Source organism: Phoenix dactylifera, chromosome 14 (genome assembly GCF_051530095.1).
Source record: "Phoenix dactylifera cultivar Ajwa chromosome 14, Ajwa_hap1_PhDact_Kaust_v1.1, whole genome shotgun sequence".
Lineage (NCBI taxonomy): Eukaryota > Viridiplantae > Streptophyta > Magnoliopsida > Arecales > Arecaceae > Phoenix > Phoenix dactylifera.
Window position 1 is genome coordinate 25,557,134 of NC_143203.1, and position 13,559 is coordinate 25,570,692.

At 37.3% G+C, this 13,559-nt stretch overlaps 1 protein-coding gene and 1 pseudogene across 1 annotated transcript; one reads left to right on the forward strand and one right to left on the reverse strand.

Annotated features, from left to right (window-relative positions):
- Window positions 1–368: 368 nt before the first annotated feature.
- On the reverse strand, window positions 369–3,421 carry LOC103708920 (zinc transporter 8 pseudogene; annotated as a pseudogene).
- A 6,606-nt stretch (window positions 3,422–10,027) lies between these two features.
- On the forward strand, window positions 10,028–12,830 carry LOC103708858 (uncharacterized protein At5g01610). Its single transcript, XM_008793953.4, has 3 exons — window positions 10,028–10,316; window positions 11,368–11,422; window positions 12,225–12,830. The coding sequence occupies exons 1-3, from the start codon at window positions 10,230–10,232 to the stop codon at window positions 12,593–12,595; spliced, it is 513 nt and encodes a 170-aa protein (XP_008792175.2). The 5' UTR covers window positions 10,028–10,229; the 3' UTR covers window positions 12,596–12,830.
- Window positions 12,831–13,559: the final 729 nt, after the last annotated feature.

Genomic DNA, 13,559 nt, shown 5'->3' on the forward strand with positions numbered 1-13,559 from the left:
TGTCTATGATCATATAGAAGTTTGCTAGCCTACCATTTGCAAACTTTGTTATAGACTACTTGTTTTTAACTTTATCAGCTTCGGAAACATTGTAAGGTTCGCAAAACTTTGGTAAGACATTGGTAATGTATTAAAATTTTAAGAATCATAGACAAAGTAGTTACTGATTGAATTTGTATCTAATTTTTGCTACTAGCTAGCTTGCAACTACTTGGAGGATCAGAAAACATACAAAAGCAAGAATTCACAGCAAAATTTAAAAACTCATTTTTGTAAGTTATATAACCAACCTAATTTCCCTGCTCTAGAAGAGGAGTAGGGAAAAAATGGAAAATGTCTCCCTATACATCATCTACACGAATGATCATTGAGGAGAAGTAAACTTTCATCTCTATATACATGTTGCTTCCTTCTAAGCCCATTTAGCAAGAAGCGACATTAAGCCCGCTCCGATAAGTAAGGAGACATTTATCCCAAATTGTAGTTTTCCCTTGCTCTGCACCCTTGGATTCATAAAATCTTCAGCTAGAAGATCAACAAGAGACATGTAGATTAAAATTCCTGCAGCTGCTGAATTGAGAATGCCTTCAACAATTAGGGCAGTCGGACTATTCTCATTATAAACAGATGATATTCCAAAACCTATTACTATTCCAACAGGAGTGGTGAGGGAGAAGAAGAGTATCATTGTTGCCATTGACTTGACTTTGAATTTAGCCTGTAGTATAAAGTAATCTCTAATTAATTGCAAGTGGTAAAAAGTGAATGGTCATAAAAGACACTATAAGTGAACTTTTGAATATAATTAAATCATGGGGAGAACTGAATCACCTTTAGAGAATTTTGCAAAAACTGTTATTTTGCAGGCTATTTTCAGTACCAGATGGATTGTGCACCTATCGCACTTATTTTTATTTGTAGAAGATTCCAAATTCAAACCTTGGGATATGTTATTTTTCCAAGAGCTTGACTTAGGTGACGCAGTCATCATTTTTTGAAATTGTTACTGCTCATTCTCTAAAAGAAATAATACTAGAGCGAAAAGGAGAATGACCTCTAGGAACTACTACGAAAATACTCATAGTTATCAAGATAAATTAAAAGTTAAATGCATTCCTAACCAAGCATCAATAGTAACCATGTGGGAGGCTCATCTCCTTCATTACTTTTCCCAAAAATAAATAAATAAATAAATTATTGGTTTTTTTTATGAATACCCTTCTAAAAATTTAAATTTATGTAAATATTCTTTTAAAATTTTTATTTATTTCTATACCCTCATAAAACACTATTTTTGTACAAATGCCTTTAATATAATGGTTCTTCTAACACCGTTAATAAAAACCATATTTATTTTAATTAAAAATAAAAATTTTAATTACTTTTTTATTTTCCAACGCAATCATCTTATAAATATTTCTTTTTGCACATCTACCCATTAGGGGTATTTTAGTCATTTTAATTTGAAACGTTAATTTTTTAATAGTGTTAGATAGCATGGGTACATATACAGAAATAAGGATAAAAAAAGAGTAAAATAGCCAAATATGTGTTTGACGAGGGTATACATGCAAATATCAATTTGGAAGGATATTCATACAAAAATCGATATTTAGAAGGATGTTCATTCAAAAAATTCTAAATTACTAGCTAAACTAGATGCTACAAGCCAATCGAAAGCTCCAAAACTGTCTCAGAATATCAGACAACAATATTTTAGCCTTTTGTTTATATAATTTAACAATTTTATCTCACAAGCTTGGACTTGGTCACGATCTATGATCCATGTTATTTTATTCTCCAAAAACAATGCATGGTCTATGACCTATTAGACGTGCGCTGCTGTATTCACATCTTTTTAAGGGTCTCCATCGTACATAGATGCCACGTTTCATAAACAAAATGAGATCTATAGAAATCTTATATTTTTAGTATTTTTTAAAAAATAAGAAATTTTTATTTTTATTATTTATTTAAAAATAAAATATATTTTTTATCACTAGCATCAATACTACTCCTACTACCGCCACCACCACCATATTATCTGTCTCTACTCCCGCCATTTCTATTGCCTCTGCTTCCATTATCACTAGTTTAACCATCATTATCATGTTTATATTTTTAAAATAACTAAATATACTAATAATATTTATATTTTAAAAATTAAATATAAATAAAAATTTTTATTTTAAAAAAATAAAAAAAATAAAATGATGCTAAAGGTGTCTAAAGTTTTTTTTAAAATTTAAAATAGGAGCAAAACAATAAGAGTTCGCTACACATTTAACGGATCAATAAAATAGAATCTATATAAACTTAAACTCAACAAGAATTTCGATATTGTAATTTCCGTATGCTCATCTCTATTATCCTAAAGTATAATATTTAAAAACTAATCTTGCAATTTTATTTGAACTAATTTATTAGATATAAATTCAAAATAAATTATACCTGCACAATACATCCTCCAAGACCCATGCCTTCAAAGAATTGATGAAAGCTTAAAGCAACTATCAGTGATTTAATGATAGAAGGACTCTCTGATGCACCTAAAGAAATTCCAATTATGATTGAATGAACAACGATGCCCAATTCCAATACCTACACAATATTAAAAAAAATAAAATTATGATTTTCAGACTCAAGATCACATCCAATTTCATCACAATAAATAAAAGAACTTGCAAAATAAAAATTTAAAGAGAACGCCAAAAAAAAAAAAAAGAAAAGAAAGGAAAAACCCTCATTTTTCATTACCCAAGAATTAATCTTTTTGAGAAAAATGACCTGAGAAATGACGCGATGGCGCACGAGCTTCTGGGACCCATCGTCCACCTCCAAGGCGGCGTGGCCACGAGCACGCGCATGGGTGGCGTGGACGTGGAGATGGTCTCCGGCGGGCCCACTCATCTCCACGTCCCCTTTGAGCTCATCGCCCTCCTCCCTCGCAGACCGTTTAAGGTAACCCATGGCTAGAGTATCCACCATCAACGTCCCGAGGGCGCCAAGCATGGCCACGAATCCGGCGAACGGAAAATTCCCCCACGGGTTCTCATCGAGACACGGCGAGGTCAGGTTGGCGAAAGCGTCGGGAAGAATGTGGATGAATCCCGTCGCCAGTATAACGCCGGCGGCGAATGCTTTGATCACGAAGAAGATATCGTTCTCGGGACGGAGAGATGGGATTGATTTGCTGAAGATCGGGAGGCAGATGCCGATGGCGCCGAAGACGAGGATGGAGAAGATGGACGCGATTTTGAGCGGCCGGGCTTTCGATTTGTCTTGACCTTCGTCGTCGGGGGAGCACTCGCAGTCGCCGGCGACGGTGAAAAGAGGCAAGAGGAGGAGGGAGAGGAGGAAGAGAAGGACCAGGGGTCTCATTTTGGGGGTGGAAGGAGAGGAGGGACGAGAAGTTAGAATGGGACGTGGAGCAAGGGAGTGTGATTTATGGGAGAGTCGAGGGTTTGTTTGGAAATGTCGCTGGGGAATGAGAGCATCTGCTATGAGTTTGGCCTTTTGGGAACGTTTGGCGGAGGACCGATGATGTTTTTGAGGGAATTGTATGTGTACCCGTCGTATTTTTAAATAGCACCCTCTTAGTTTTTATCACAGAATTGATTTACGATTTTGATGCATACACTCTCTTATTTTAACACGTATATTATTTTGAATGCGTTCAGCCAGTGCTGGAACTAGGTTGGTTTGTATCCATGTTTTGCTTGAACGAATAAGATTTTTTTTTTTTCCTCTTGAGAGTTTCCTCCAAAAAGACTAGTCTTGGTAGTACCCAAAATCTTTTTGGTGAATAAATGATGTAGGACTAAACATACACTTGCATGGATTCTCACATACTCCTCCATTTAAGCACCGATATCATCGCCAGGCTAAAGATCCAAATCCATTCAATTCTAATTACAAGCATCATAATTGACTTATGATCAGTCTCAATGAGCTCGTGCTATTGTGTCCTTTAATCCACATGGGTCATGGGTCGGATCCGCTATGATACTATTTATAACGACCCAATACCTCACCCAAAAGGACTAGTTGGAAGGTATTTATAGAATTTCTTAGTCATATAAAAGTATCCAATATTTCTCCGATGAATAACTAATGTGTGACTAAACACATATCCGCACGAGTCCTCATATTTACTCCTATTAGGTTATGCTCAATTTCCAATAATCCATAACTCATTTGAGAGATGATGTGCGGATGCGTTGAAGTTATCCACTCGTGAGCTAATGTTTATTTCTAAGGGAATTGATACGTGCACTACATTGGTCTTTTCACTAAAATTTGATACCAGCGGGTTAGCTCGAGTCTGGATCATATAACAAGTTGATGGTATGAGAGGTTCCTTTGGATGAAATTTTGTTGAGTTAATTTTGTCCTATTAGGTCAAGCCCCAATTTCAGAAAATCCATAGCTCACCTAATTGAAAATGGGGTATTAGTATTGGTTCATATCGAAACCGAGGGTCTCACATTAAGATATGTGCCTGGATTTAATTAGCTTGGGCATGAGAACGACTTTAGCGTTCTACCATTCTGACTCATTTGTATGGCTGCATTTAAGAATGCAAATGGGTTGGATTGACTCATAATCCAATTTGATCGATCTGCTTAGACTTGAATCAACCCATGTTAAAAGGCTCCTGGGGCTGAGTCGGGTTTTAAGATTGGACCCATTTTATTTTTTGAACTGGGTCTGGGTTTACTAAATTCGGACCCAACCCAACTCGATCCGATTTATTTGATATTTAAGAAAATTTTAGGTACTGTGTCTTTCTAAACCTATGTTATTTTTCTTTCTATTAACTGTAAGGTACCGTGCCTTGCTGTTTTTTTCTATACATATTCTTGTACATAATTTTTATCTTAATAATAATGCTGGGTGGTATCTTGCCTCCCTTATCCTTTTCTTTAAAAACAAAAAGAGAAAATAGATAAAATAAATAATTGGAAATTAAGTGCTAGAATGGAGGCAAAAATTCCTAATCTTGCTAGCTTATACCACCTAGACAAAGTAGATGTCCGGTATGCTAAATTCAATGATCAGGGTATTACTTGTTGATACGGTTTGTTCGAAAAAAAATATAGATTAATGATGTCAGGCTTACATAGAACTTATATATTTTTCTACAAGAATAGAATGTGAACACATGAAAGGATTATAGTGCAAGAGGCATAAATCTATCCGACAAAGATTCGAATTTTTTAGGTTGGAATTGGGTTATACATGGACCCTATCCAAATGACCTGTTGGGTAAAAAAATTTACTCGTGGATATGATCCGATCCAATCCGATCTTCTATTGGGTTGGATCTAGGTTCAAAACTAGAATTCAAACAAAGAACCAGGTTGGCTCGGAGTCACTCATGATCCGGTCCAACCCGATCTATTTGCATCCCTAGCTGCGTTACTTTCTCTCAGTATACATCAAAGAGTATTGAGGGAAAAGATGAGGGTGGCCATAGGAGGTTCAGTTTTCTCCGTGATTTGGGCTTGGTGGGTGTTGACATAACGTCGGCACGGAATGGTGGGTCGTTAGTCAATTCGATCGCATGGGCTAGCCTGTTCGGTGCTGCACGTAGAAAGAAAGGGGAGAACGTATTTAAACAGTGATTAGTTTAAATTATTCAAGCGGACTTGGGACTCAATCCAAAATTGTACACAAAATGGGTTCCAAGGGATCAAATTTGTCCAGCAAAATGTGGGTTATGCGTGGAACTGGATGTGACGGTATTGGTGCGATTAAAAGCTGCTCATGTATAACCAATCAAGAGCTAAGCATGGGACTAAACTAGGGTACAGAGTAGATGTGATAATTACCAATCCAGGTCGTGCATAGCAAATTGTTTTGAGTTCTAGTTGATATTGATTATACTCAAACTGACACGTACTTTGCTTAAAAACTGATCCAACTTAAAACTATCGGAGTTAGAACATTTGTATGGGTTGTATAGTTTTATCTAATTTTAGATAGATTTTTAAGTTACTATTATTTCTTTCTCCACTCGAATGTTGAGTTTTTCAATTATATCCGATAAATAATTATCTACAAAAAAAATATTTTTTTAGTGAACATCAGATCCATGGACAATTTGATCTCACGTAATTTTTCTCTCTTTTTTTCCTTTTCTTACCACTTTTTGGTGTTGTCTTATGGCTTGGTATGGATCTGATGGAGGTGGGTTTTATACAAAGCTTGATAACTGTTACTAGGAGCTCGAAACTTGGACATCATGCAGGTCTATGTTGATGTAGATTTTAAGGTTTGCAGTGCAGTAGAAACAGGGGTTTTCATTAGAGTGGAATACCATTTACACCAAAATTTGAGATACATGCAAGGAACATGATTTCAAGTTAGCAAACGAATCTTAAAAATTCAACATGAATGATATTTCTGTAGAATTTTGTATTGAGATGGATAAGTGAAGAAGAAGAATAGAGGATTGAACATAGCTTCATAGGCTGATGAACAGTAGCTGATATTAAGCTACAGTGATTGATACATTGAATGAAACCGTAACAACGAATAGTGGAACTTCTATATGATTCATTGAATTGAATACCATCACCCGGTTTGCCTTACAAGTATTTATAGAGGCAGAGGAACATTCTAGAGCTGCAGCTGGGAAGTTGTTAGCCTAGCTGAATTAGTTAGAACCAATCGGCTGTAACAGAATCAGTTACACAGTGCTGGCATGTAGTGGATCTGAGATTCCTTCTGAAATTCTGGAGAAGAACCGAGGCCCTCTAACAATTTCGTCGTACTAAAAATTGAATTTGTTTTCTGTTTCCTCTATTAAATAAATTCCATATGGGCCCTAAGTTTTATAAGGAGACCGACCCCAACTTTGTTTCAATCCTACTGTCTTAGATACTGAGTTTCTTTAATATGACCCCCTCCCCCCTCATTGTCTTAAATACTATTTCATGTTGGCCCTAATTATCTTCAATGCGGTCCCCTCTAGAATCTTTACGAATTTTTTTTTTTTTATAAGGACTCCATAGGGGATGGAGACCAAAAAATTTCTATCAATCCTAATGTCTTCTTTGTGACTAGATTCTCTTTGATTTACAATTATATTGGAGTTCCAATGCCCAAACCAAAGTCCTTTGTGCTCGAATTCGTAAGCAAAGAGAAAATTCTGCAAGAAGCCAACTTGCCTTGTCGGTAAAATTATTTTAATAGCAGTATCGAAGACTTATCTTTGAGACTGAATCTTACCGGGAGATGGCTACCCATTGCCTATATACAGGCTTACCATATACCTTAATAGAGCCTTTATTCATAATATAATATTCAAACTTTGGCTTAAATGGACAAATAACCTAAACAACCACTCTGTATCAAAACCTTGTGGGAGATTGGTCTGCTCGTGGAGGTCATCCCAATGTTACTTCCGGGATTTTTAAAAACATGATATTATAATGTCTCGACAAGAATTGAAGACCTAAATTTCTTTCAATCCTAACAACTTCTTGGTGACTGGATTCTCTTTGATTTACAATTGATAGGAGTTCCAATACCGAGACTAAAATCTTTTGCACTCAAATTCACAATCAAAGGAAAAAAATATCCTGCAACGCCTATCATACACTTAAAAAAAACAAAAAAAAGGAAAGAAAAAGCATTGTTCATCAAATTTACAAAATATTAGACACTTACTAGATTCATGGTGCAGTTTTCATTCAAACCTTGGCTTAAATGTATCTAGACATTACAGTGTGCATTCTCTATGCCAGAGCCCTGACCCATTCTGTGCTCATGGGAGATTTTGGCCTGCTTGTAATCATCAAGCCACCTTCCTGTGACCCTGTCTTGACCCATTCTCTCTCCATCTCTCTCATACATTGACTGACGTTTTGAATACCAGTATTGGGACATCCCTAAACCTCGGAAAGAGTGGCGCCGAGTGAAAGACGCCTGATGCCGGGATTAAATCGGTGGTTCGTGGTCCCGGTTCCCTACGTTGGTTCCCTGCCCCTTACTTTACGTCGAACAGGTTTTTCAGAGACGAATGGCATCTACAAACGACCCTTCCCGTTTAGATGGCAACTGTTTAGGGCACTCAATTAAGTACTCGTTCTAAAACTCGTGGTGCAACTGGAATGGATATAGATAATGGCAATATACAAGCTTTGATGATTGTGATGATGATGAAGAAAGGTGATCGATCATGAGAAAAATTAGTTGCATAAAAGGCTATAAGGTATATATTTACTTATTTAGTTTTTTAGTTAATTACTTTTTTAGGTTAAAAGATATTTAACTTTATAAAGAATAGTATTTTTGTTTGTTATTTGAATTATTGTTATAAATTTGGTTTGTTATGTTTTATGTCTTAGATCCATATTTTGTTTAATATAATGTGAAGTACTGCGATTTAATTTTATATTATTTATTTTATTTAATTTATATAGAAAAATAATTTTTGCAGTTTTATCTGCCCCACTTTGAGATGGATAGGAGGCGAGTATAGTAATGACCTACCCAATTCATGCATGCTCCATTGCCACCCTTATTTTTTTTGTAACACTTCCATGTAGGTAAAAGACTACTTTCTTGAAACATTTTTTTTTTCAAATATCTTCGAATAATCATCGATAAACGCCTTGCCCCACTCGTATTACATATTACACCATCAACTTCAGCCGAATGCTTTGCATCCTGAAGCTCTGAAAAGGCAATCCAGGAACTGGTATGAGCTAAGAAATTCCAACATGCGCCCACCAATATATGTAATGAAACGATACATAATATTGAATTGATAGAATGACAACAAAGTAGAGTATACTGATCATAACATACATATACAAAATTATTCAATAATCAAAATTTGGATCTACCGGTTAATAATTTCAACGTATATATCAATATAGTATGCCAACAATAGCAATTAATCTTATAATGATTTCATATAAGTATTTTATTATCATTGGATTAACAAGATTAGACTCTGTGGCATATCTGAAATTGTCTAACAAGGATTTTTAATTATCTTTACAAATTTGGACTAGCCATAGCCATGTTCTTTGACCGTCAAACTATAGTAGCATATTCCTAGATATGGTGAAGCTATCTAGTGTCATATTCTTAATAATGTTTGTTGCGGGGACGGACGCTTTGGCCGGAGCCTCACGCAACAGTTAGCCCACATTAAGCTAGCAGAGAAAGAGGACTGCGTTCCTCCCGAGGTATTGTCCGCTTTGGGCGCTCCGGCCCGCACGTCCAGCGCAGACGGGGGGAGACTGGTGCCCTCACGGTTTTGTCCCACAAAAGGGCCCTCGAGAGGAAAGAATTTCCACCCCCCCATTTTAAGGCACAGAACCTTTCCGCTACTAGCCGATGTGGGACTAAATTCGGGTGCACCCCCCCACAACATAGCCCCCCTAGCGGGAAGGTTCCTGTGGCGCCTCCCAGTCCTAAGGGGTAGTCTGCGGCAAGGGGCGCGGCCCTCCTTCTAGCGCCAATCTGTTGCGGGGACGGACGCTTTGGCCGGAGCCTCACGCAACAGTTAGCCCACATTAAGCTAGCAGAGAAAGAGGACTGCGTTCCTCCCGAGGTATTGTCCGCTTTGGGCGCTCCGGCCCGCGCGTCCAGCGCAGACGGGGGGAGACTGGTGCCCTCACGGTTTTGTCCCACAAAAGGACCCTCGAGAGGAAAGGATTTCCACCCCCCCATTTTAAGGCACAGAACCTTTCCGCTACTAGCCGATGTGGGACTAAATTCGGGTGCAACCCCCCCCCCCCCCCCCCCACACACAACAATGTTCATATTCATTGTTTTTTTTAGTAGAGAATAAACATTTTAATCATCATTAAATTTATGGAACCAAAAATATAAATGATGCACTACGTTTCTTTATCCTAATTATATTAACCAAAGTCAAAAAAAAAAAAAAAATCGTTTTTGGTTTCCGTCAACTGGTTTCAACTGCAGTAACTCACCCTGAAATCCACCGCCTTATAACGGGATTTGCTATTCTATTTTATCCCATCCGTCCTAAACACACAGCATGGCGTATGCGCTGTTCGCAACGAAACAGCAGACCCCCTCGCCCGCGTCCACGGCGCGGTCTCGGGTGAATTTATCGTCCGTCGCAGAAGAATCCTTTACCCTTCCGACCTCATCAAAAACTTTTCTTGAGCGAGGAAGGAAGAACGGAAAGGGCAATATAATTGTTAATCTCCATCCATTTGGAGAGAGGAAGGAGAAAAATGGATCAGATGATGAACAAGATGGGGACGTATTGGTTCAACAAGAAAGCCACCAAAGAGCTCTCCACCGTTGGAGGCGAGATCAACGTGAGCTTCTCTCCTTTTGCTTCTCTCTATATTTTGTCGATTTTCTTGTCATCAATATTGTAATATATATGGGATCCACATTTGCCAACTTAGACCCTGTTTGTATTTTGATTTGATTTTTTATGTTGATGACAAGGACTGGGATGGAAATTTCTCCTTGCTGGGATGGAAATTTCTTTTCAAAGAAGAGAAATTCTTGATTTTTTGATAAAAAAATTCTTGAAAATTTTTCCAATCTTTAAAAGACCGATTAAAGCGGACATTTTTTGAGAAAACAATTGATAAAGAAAATAAAGGGATGGTGCATGAAGGAAGTTGCACAAAAAAAAAAGGTAAAATTGAAAGATGCAAGGCTATGTAAACATGACCGGGCATTTTATTAATGTAAAAGCAAGCTGTAATAATCCTAGACCTCATCCTTGCCGGACGGCATTTTTTGGGTTCCTTAATTTTGTATAAGTACCTGAAATCTTCTCAATAAATAATCGATGTGAAACCAAACACATACCCATACGAATCCTCACACAAGTATGACACATTAAGACAAATGATAAATGTTGCTTATAAACACTTGCAACAACAGCCGCAGTTATATCCTTAATTTGCAATTTAATCATTTTTTCCTAAATTAAGTTGTGAACAAATTGCAGAGTAGTTCTCGATCCATTCGACCACTCAAGAATAATTTGTACAATCGCTTGGCCAAGAAAAAGAAAATTGAGAATTCTCGAATAACTTGCCAGCAGCTGGTAGCTTATAGAATTCTTGAATAGCTTAAACAACTTACAGAATACTATTACGATTTTTTAGCTGAATACCTTAGCCATTACTTGTCCAGAACGAAGGGGAACAAAAGGTCTTAGCCCTTCATTTGCTTATTGAATGTTATGATTTCAAAATGATGATAGTTTTGGTTGGCAATATTGCTTGCTACTCTTGCTCCAAAAAGAGTGCTTGCTTCTGTTATTATGATCACTTCTTGCTACTTGAAATATGCTTGTTGCATACTTCGGTCAACGAAACTGATGAATCTTTTCCATGATGCAATCAGTCAATTTCTAACAGCATCGAGGGGGGAACAAAATGGCTGGTGAATAAGATTAAAGGTACACTCCATAAATTCTCTTTCCCATCCATCAATTTCCCGTATTTTTAACATAAATTCCAATATGATACATATAGCTTTTTATCAGTTTCTGTTCCTAGATGGACCTCCACAATGTTGTGCTCAAGTGAGATAATCTCCATTGCGAGAACATGGCTGTTCACTAAACAAGGAACTAGAAAAAATGGGTGTTGCGTAGACCATACTAGTGTTTGTGCCTGTCCCTGATGAACCTAAGAACAGGTTTTACCAACTCATCCAAAGTATACCAATAGCTAAGAACAGAGTTTAGAATAAAACCAACAAGGAAATGCAGCCACCGAAAGATAACTGATCACACTTCCAACCAGAAAGCTTAGCTTTAATCCTATCCAAAATATCAAGTATTATCTCTTTTCATAAGCCTGGTCTTAGTAATCTTGACCCCCTAGCTAGTAATTACTAGGCAACCATTTTTCTTAAAACAATTAGGGAACCAACTAGGCAAAATTAAACTCGATTTACCATTATTTACCTTTTGTCCAGTCAACAAGAAGAACCTCATTCATAGCATTGCAGTCAGTAATAGAAGCCTTGTTGAGATGTGTTATCCATGTTTTCTTTCTCTTCAGTTGCCTTTCACCTTTGTGAAGAATAAAAAGGTCAGAAAAATATGAACCAAATATTATATGGTTCTCCTTTTAGTTCAGTGTTGCTGTTGAATAAATCCAGTATACTTGATGCAGAAAAACCTCATCTACCAAGCATTTAGTTTTCCCATATCCATTCTTTCTTTTATCTCACTAGAAAAAGGATCTCTTCAGGAAAGATGCAGAAACCGTTGCCGGATCTACTGCAGGAATATGATATGCCGATCGGCCTCTTCCCTAAGGATGCCACCAACTACGAGTTCAATGAAGAGACCAGGAAGATTACTGTATTTATACCCTCTGCATGTGAGGTCAGTTACAATGATTCCTCTGTCTTGCGGTTCTTCACCACTGTGACTGGGTATCTGGAGAAGGGAAAGCTGACCAATGTTGAAGGGATGAAGACAAAAGTGCTGATCTGGGTAAAAGTTACATGCATCATAACTGAGGGGTCAAAGCTCCATGTTACTGCTGGCATGAAGAAAACCAGGAGCAGGGATGCCTATGAGGTCCTTAGAGATGGCATCAGAATAGACAAATTTTAGTTTGATGTCAAGATAGCAAGTGATGCCTCTAAAATGTGCAATATGTTGGCCTGCAAGCCACAGGTTTCATGGCAGTGTAAGTCGAGTATGATGCTCTTCATGTTTAAATTCGCTTCGCAGGAAAAACAAAAAAAGAATTTCCTGTCTTCATGTAAGATCACTACCCTGAGTGTCAGTTTATGCTCCTATGTTATAAGAATTTTCTATAGCTAAATATATGGTTGTTGAAATTGGATGAGCAAAAAATAAAATTCCATCATGACATAGGTTGTCATTGCACTATTGCTTCTGCAGTAGCAGTACTCATGTAGGTGGGCACTTTATCTAGGACTATGAATGAGATATGATGTTGGCTACTGGGTAAGTTTCTATTTAGGAATAAAGCCCCTGAACACTAGGTCAAATCCGAGCCGATCCATTTTAAGCAGTGCCAAAATCATAGCCTAGGTCATGGTAATTAGACCAAGTTCGAAAAAGTCTTATATCTATCTTGCATCCATTCATGGTGCATAAAATTTGAGTTGTGCTCCCATCCAATTCTCAAAATAACCGGAGATTTCAGTTATTCACCCTCTATAGTTCATACAAGTGGGTCATCGATAGAGCAGATCCTATACGATAGATAGATGAACCAATCGATTGGTCAGTCTCCATTCGCTGATTATTGTTGGGAGCAACTAGCGTGGACTGGTGAATAATTTAACCCTAGCGATTACAAGAGCAAGAGAGGATTTGAACTTCAAAAATCCTAGTAGTTCACATATATCAAATGTCATGTTGCTTAGTGCAATATGTTATGTCTTGCAAATTTGCAATCATTTGGCTTAACTTTTACTGTAAAATCTTATTACTTAAGTGGGGAAAAAAAACACTAATATGATGGATGCGGATTCATGTATCAAAGAACCCAATACGTAAAACAAATGCCTTTTTCTTCATCAAGTTTGAAAAGATTTTAGAAGGG

Bases quoted from the DNA above. Each gene is read 5' to 3' on its own strand.
- LOC103708858 (XM_008793953.4), top strand. From the start codon at position 10,230: ATGGATCAGATGATGAACAAGATGGGGACGTATTGGTTCAACAAGAAA. The intron at 10,317-11,367 runs GTGAGCTTCTCT...TGATGCAATCAG, and splicing joins CCGTTGGAGGCGAGATCAAC to TCAATTTCTAACAGCATCGA. The intron at 11,423-12,224 runs GTACACTCCATA...GGATCTCTTCAG, and splicing joins GCTGGTGAATAAGATTAAAG to GAAAGATGCAGAAACCGTTG.